This window comes from Myotis davidii, unplaced genomic scaffold (genome assembly GCF_000327345.1).
Source record: "Myotis davidii unplaced genomic scaffold, ASM32734v1 scaffold399, whole genome shotgun sequence".
NCBI classification, from domain to species: domain Eukaryota; kingdom Metazoa; phylum Chordata; class Mammalia; order Chiroptera; family Vespertilionidae; genus Myotis; species Myotis davidii.
The window spans coordinates 2,106,474-2,113,504 of record NW_006292094.1 but is presented as its reverse complement, the minus strand read 5'-3'; the positions used below and the strand labels follow the sequence as shown (position 1 = coordinate 2,113,504).

At 56.1% G+C, this 7,031-nt stretch overlaps 1 protein-coding gene across 1 annotated transcript in view; it reads left to right on the top strand.

Annotated features, from left to right (window-relative positions):
* The window catches only part of DUSP1 (dual specificity phosphatase 1), a 55,298-nt gene that overhangs the window by 44,995 nt on the left and 3,272 nt on the right, over positions 1 to 7,031 (top strand). Inside the window, exon 4 of the mRNA XM_006765393.2 lies at positions 3,334 to 3,338. Coding sequence (XP_006765456.2) covers positions 3,334 to 3,338 — 5 coding nt within the window. The remainder of the gene's footprint in view (positions 1 to 3,333; positions 3,339 to 7,031) is intronic.

The window sequence follows — 7,031 nt, the reverse complement described above, 5'->3', positions numbered from 1 at the left end:
CAAGCAAGGAACCCAGAGATAGCCAGCAAAGCCCCCAAAGCCAGCGGGGAGGCCTGCATCAGACTCTCCCTCCCAGTCCTCACAGGACCAGCCCTAGCGACACCTCCGTCTCAGACTGCAGCCTGCGGGCGGGCGGCACATTTCTGCTGCTGAAACCTTCGGCTGGTGGTACTTTGCCCCGGAGAGGGTTTCGTCGGCCAGAAGTGAGCAGTCAGCCATGACTTTGGGGCAGCCAGAGGCATCTGTGTGCCTTCCTGTTCCTGACACCCCCCACCCCTCCCCCAGCAAGCCCAGCCAGGCCTGTTTCTGGCCTGCTGGAGGTTGGATGAGTGAGCCAATGAATGCATTAGAAAGCCGGAGGTGTGACTTCACTCTCAATGGGTGGCCAAAGCCTTTGAGGCCCCAGCCAGTGAATGAATCACTCGCACAGTATAGCTCCGTGAGTCAGGGAGAGCCAGGCAGAGAGCCGGAGTGAGGGGCATATTTCCTTTTCCCTTTCCTTTTGGACGGAGAAAAAGCCCTCTAAAAGCCAGCACCCCAAGAAATAATTTCAAGGGGCAACGTGCCACCCTCATGCCACACCCACTGTGTGCTGTGGAGAGATAGCACAAAGGACTTAGAAAACAGAGGCGGGAGCAGCGGGCACCCAGCTGAGCCGATTACTGCCCCTTTGGACAAGTTGGTTAACTTCTCTGGGCTTCCATTAACCTCATCTCTTCACATGGGGGATCACTGTCATGGTCACACAAGAGGACATGACCGTAAAGCGCTTGGCAAAGTGCCAGGCTCATAGCCAGCGCTCAATTATTAGTAGTGAGATCTGCCCCCAAGCAACGTGCCCACAAAAGCGAAATTGGGCTGCACAGCTTCTGGGTCTTCAACCACAATTCCCAACACGCCCCCTCCCCTCAAATACTGTTTCCGTAAAGCGCGGGGCAAAGTGCCAGGCTCATAGCCAGCGCTCAATTATTAGTAGTGAGATCTGCCCCCAAGCAACGTGCCCACAAAAGCGAAATTGGGCTGCACAGCTTCTGGGTCTTCAACCACAATTCCCAACACCCGCCTCCCACCCCCCGCAAATACTGTTTCCTCCTTCCTTCAGGAATACACACACTATGACCTCACTTGTTCCCTCCAACACCGATTAGTGTTCCCTAATTATGACAATGCAATTATTTCTCAATTTATACTCTGGCCTTAAAAAAAACACCAAAATGATCAAAAGAAAGCTGTCACTTCCCTCCGGGATTCGGTGCCCCGGGCAGCAGGGGCGGGGCTGAGGCCCGTTGGCAGGCTGTGTCCTGGATTCAGGGACAGGCCTGAGTCACGGAGGCCCTGCTACTTCCTGGTCCCTCTCCTGGGCTCCTCAGCGTCTGTCCAACAAACCTGCTCAGAGGTTTGTGCTGGGGACCCAGAGAGGCCAGAAACCAAGCCTCTGTGCCCAGGCTGGTGGGACAGACAGGGATGGTCAGCCACAGGGACAGGCACACGGGCGGCTGGGCTTCGTGCCCCACAGCGAACCTGAGAGTTGGTCTCTTAGGCTATTACTGTCCCACTTGATAGGGGAGGACACTGAAGGCGTCCAGGGGAAGTGGTTGATAACAGAGGCCTCTTTCTCGAATGTACCTCACACACACAGTTCTCTTCTCCATCAGTCCTTGTCTCCGGGTAGACTTCGTCTCCTCTGGGCATCTCTCCCTCATACCCGCCTCCCAGCTGAGTGAGGGCCCTTCTCTGACCTCCCCAATGTCTGCCCTGGCCCTTAGCACCTGGGATGTGCCTGTTTATCACCAATCTGTCCCCTGCCAGAATGTCTGTTAATTGAGTGACTGCAGAGTTTTAATTCCTGTCCATCTTAAAACTTTTTTACATTCCGCTATTCTACTGGATTGAAGATGTCAGCGATGCTAAGGCCCCCTCAGTAAGAAAGAAAAAAGCTGTCCATTAACTATGATATTCCACTTTGAGGAATGTTAAAAATGTGCCTGTAATTAGCCTCATTTTACACGTGAGGAGGCCGAGTGTCAGAGAGAGAACGTAACTCGCCAGAGGACACACCGCAGGCGAGTGCTGGGGCTGGGATGCTAACGCACGCAGTCTACCGCTGTAACTTAAGTTACCCTAAATCTAAGAATGTTTTAGCTCGAATGTGGTTGCCTGTTCACATTTCAAACTTCTGTTCCTGATTACAAACGTCCCACATTTGTGTTGAAAAATTTAAACCATACAGTTATAAGGAGGAAAATGAAAGTAACCCCACCCGCTAGAGATAAACGCTGAAGGGTTCAAACACACAGCTCACCACAACCCTGGCTGGAAGCCGAACGTTCTGAACACTGTGTGACTTTGGCTAGGTTGCCTAACCTCTCTGGGCCTGTGTCTCAAATGAGGGGCCTGCCAAGATGATCCAGGCCCTCGGAGGAGACCTGTTTGTAAGGATTGTGCAACCACCGCGGGCTTGGGCCTAACGGCCTGGGTGTGGAGGGTGAAGTCACCCTTGCCAGCCCCTCAGGAGGTGCCAGTGGCTGCGAGTCTCCCTGCCTGTGGCTCTCCCAAATCGCCAGCTCTGAGCGACTTCGGAGAGGCAGCGGGGACACTAGGGCCTGCTGGCCCTGCTGACTCTCGGAGGGGGGTCCCAGGAAGCTCAGGCTCCTTCCAAGGCTGATGCCAGGGGCCACTCTGCCCAGCGAGCAGAGCTCCGGACAGGCCGGGGGTCAGAGGCAGCCTGGGGTGCAGGGGGCCCGGCTGGCGGAGGCGGCGACAGCAGGATGGCTGGGTCTGGACCTGCATCTGACGAGTCCCAGCTGTGTGACCGACCCTCCCTGAGCCCCACTCCTTGCCTGTGAAATGGGGATGAGGACACCCCCCCCCCCCCCCCCCCCCCCGCCGGGGTTGTTCGTAATCCCATCGTGACTCGTTCCGGAGATGATGCCTGCAGTGCAGGGAGGAGGCAGAGATGGTCATTTCAGTCCTCTTCTCTTCTGATCCTTTCCAACAGTGCCCTTCGAAAAAAGTCCCCCCACCATGTGGGCAAAGTGTGGGCCTACCGTGTGCCAGGGCTGCACCCAAGGTCGGATGGTGGGGTGGTCCCTGAGGTGAAAACCTCACCCCGCCCTCAAGCAACTCAGGGAGGGGAAGATAGGACCTAAGAGAGCTGACAGCATCGGAATGTTGGGGCAAAGTCCTCAGGGCCCGCCTGGGGGCAGAGACCTTGGAGACTCAGGAAAGGCTTCGGGCAACGACTGCTTTGGCGGGGTCAGGAGGATGAGGACAGACCCTGACCAAGCTCAGCTGGGACAGCACCCTGACGGGGGAGAGAGGGAGCAGCGTGAGCAAAGGTGTGGGTGGGAAAGGATGAGCAGCAGACTGGGGACACGGGCCCACAGAGTGTGCCTAGCAAATAGCAGAGTCGATGGCAATAGTTGGGGGTGGGGCTGGCTGGGGGGGCGAGGCCTAGTGGTGGTGGGCTGCGGCCTGGGTGGGAAAAGGGGAGTCATGGAGGGTGCTGAGCAGAGGGAGGCACCACCATACAGCACGGGGGGCGGGGGGCTGTAAAAGAGCTGGGGATTCTGACTGTGGGGGCCAGCGCCCTCTCCAGAGCACCCCCCTGACCCCACCGGCCAGGCCCTTCCTCGCATGGGGTCGTATTCCCAGGTTCCCCTTGGGGAAACCAAGGCTCAGATTTGCAAAGCCTCCTGCCCAAGGTCGCAGAGCAGACAGTGAGCTGGGGCCACTTCCCATCACCTGTGAGAGTGCCACCCTCCCTCCTCCCGTGACCCCAGGACAGATCCAAAGGTGACCTGAAGGGCAGGATTCGGACAACAACTGTCTAGTAATGCCAAGCCCAGCTACACTGGGTCTTCCCACAGCCCCAGATGCGCGTTATTATCGCATCTCTGGAGAGAGGGAGTGGAGCAGGGGTCCTCCAACTTTTTAAACAGGGGGCCAGTTCACTGTCCCTCAGACCGTTGGAGGGCCGGACTATAGTTTAAAAAAAAACTATGAACAAATTCCTATGCACACTGAACATATCTTATTTTGAAGTGGAAAAACAAAACGGGAACAAATACAATATTTGTATTTGCATGTGGCCCGCGGGCCGTAGTTTGAGGACCCCTGGAGTGGAGGCTCAGTGGGGAAGTGACTTCCTCAAGGCCCCACATTGAGGTGGGGAGTCCAGGCCAGCCCTTCCCCCGACCCCACACTGCCCCCAGGTTTACTCCTACGCACATCTACAATTGGAGAGTCAGTGTCCACTGACTCACCCTCCCTGGTGGCCCACAGCTCCAGCCGCTCGCGCTCCTTCTGCAGTCACCGCAGGGGAGCTATATGGGGCCCCTCTTTGCCTCCACCTCCAGCAAGAAGCAGCATCTGCGATGCGTGGACTCGGTGGCTACACCTTTGCCACAGACTCCCTGCCCAAACCATTGTGTGTTAGCTGGTCTGAAGGGGGGACCTTTCCCGGAGCTGAGCCCCTGTCCCTACCACGCCTTCTGGTGCCTTGTGGGGACCTTCTCTCCAGGTTCTGGTGCCGGAGCTCAAAACACACAGAGGCATGGAAATGTAAGGCTTGCTCTGCTGGGAAGAGGTTTAGTGAGTCCCCAGGAAAAGGGGTGCAGTAGGGCCTGGGCTCCTTATACCCACCAGCTCCCACCTGGGCCTCAAACCAACCACAAAGCAGGCAGTTGTGAGGGCGGGGGTGGTGCAGCAGACCTGAGCAGTGTGATAACTGGAGATAAACGTTAAGCAAGCAAGGCAGCAGGAGGGAGCGAGGGGGGAAATGTGGTGCCAAGTATTCTAGCATTCTTGTGAAATGAGTGTCTGGAGCAGGGGTCCTCCAACTTTTTAAACAGGGGGCCAGTTCACTGTCCCTCAGACCGTTGGAGGGCCGGACTATAGTTTAAAAAAAAACTATGAACAAATTCCTATGCACACTGAACATATCTTATTTTGAAGTGGAAAAACAAAACGGGAACAAATACAATATTTGTATTTGCATGTGGCCCGCGGGCCGTAGTTTGAGGACCCCTGGAGTGGAGGCTCAGTGGGGAAGTGACTTCCTCAAGGCCCCACATTGAGGTGGGGAGTCCAGGCCAGCCCTTCCCCCGACCCCACACTGCCCCCAGGTTTACTCCTACGCACATCTACAATTGGAGAGTCAGTGTCCACTGACTCACCCTCCCTGGTGGCCCACAGCTCCAGCCGCTGGCGCTCCTTCTGCAGTCACCGCAGGGGAGCTATATGGGGCCCCTCTTTGCCTCCACCTCCAGCAAGAAGCAGCATCTGCGATGCGTGGACTCGGTGGCTACACCTTTGCCACAGACTCCCTGCCCAAACCATTGTGTGTTAGCTGGTCTGAAGGGGGGACCTTTCCCGGAGCTGAGCCCCTGTCCCTACCACGCCTTCTGGTGCCTTGTGGGGACCTTCTCTCCAGGTTCTGGTGCCGGAGCTCAAAACACACAGAGGCATGGAAATGTAAGGCTTGCTCTGCTGGGAAGAGGTTTAGTGAATCCCCAGGAAAAGGGGTGCAGTAGGGCCTGGGCTCCTTATACCCTCCAGCTCCCACCTGGGCCTCAAACCAACCACAAAGCAGGCAGTTGTGAACCCATTGTACAGATGTGCACTCAGAGGCCCAGCTGGCGAGAGACTGGCGTAGGATCAGCCAGCAGCAAAATGACCACATGGGGTTCAAGCTATAGTTTCCAGAAAGGGATAAAGAGGGGAAACCCACAGTGCAGAGCATTTTTTTTTAATTTTCAAAAGTTTTCTTTTCTAAAAAACGTAGGTAGGGGGAGCTATAATGAATGCTCTTGGTAAAGAAAAAACGAGGCAGATCAAACTGGTATGCTGTGAAAGGTCGGGAGCTGTAACATTTTATGATTCAATGCAAAAACTATGCTCGGCTCGTCAGCTGAATAAGTAGTATAAACAAAACAATTTTCTTTTTCCTTTTTTTTTTTAAGATACAGGGTGGGTGTTGCCATTTTCTGAGGACTTCTTTGCTGCCCTCGGCCAATATTCCTCTGAAGATAGAAAAGGCCATTAAAAAAAAAAGCATTCAGCCCAGAATCTTTCTAGAACTTCGGCAGACGGTGTGAGCATGTGCACACACACGCTGAGCGAGGCAAATGCAGAAGTGGCCGCTGTGATACAATCACAGATCAACGACATAGGGTGGCGTGAAGTCCCCCTCCCCGGAGGGGAAGGGAAGAAACCAAACCGCACAATGTTCCTGACTGGGCACCCCGACCCGGTGGCGCAATGTTTATGTTTGGGTACCTAGCAAGTCCGTGCCGCCGCGTGCGACTCCACAGCGGGGGGTGGGGGGGTGGCGTCACTAGGGGCTCAGGACACGGGGACCCAGTGGGGTCTTCCCAAATGTTGGCCCGGGCCCTGGGATTCCCCCTGAAGCGCCTTAGGCTTGGATTTCGGGAATGCAGCCCACACCGAAGGCGAGAGCCAGGGCGAGGGTGTCAGGCCGGCTCCTGTGCCGAGGTGGACCCCCAGCCCAGAGCAGAGCAGGCCCCCAATCAGTACATCGCCACGGAACAGGGAGGGGGCAGCTCCGTTTGTTTCAAGCAAACGCGACCAGGGACGTGCCTGGTGGCCCCTGGGGGGCGCTATCACCCCCCCCAAGCCGCCGCACCCCTCAATCCACAGGAGCGCCTTGAGACCCCTCACTGAGATACGAGCTTCCCCACCCGCCTTCCTCCGCTCAGGGCATTTTTCCCACCAGGGGTCTGATTGGAAGGCATTCAACTTATTAAATGTACTTTCTTTTTTTCAGTCACAGGAAAGTCTGGGGAACAGGAAAACATTGTCCTGAACTCCTCCACCCCAGCTCAACTCTCTTGTTCTTGGTAGGAACACTTCTATGGACAAGTTCCCCCCCTTCCTCCCCTTCCCCCCCGTGATGGTGGGCAAGTAAAACGCTTCTCCGTGGGCCTCTCCCCCCCGCCGGGGACGAGGAAATGAGAGAAAGGGGCACGCCGTTCGCCACAGCGCAGGAAGCCCCTTTCCGCTCCGGGACG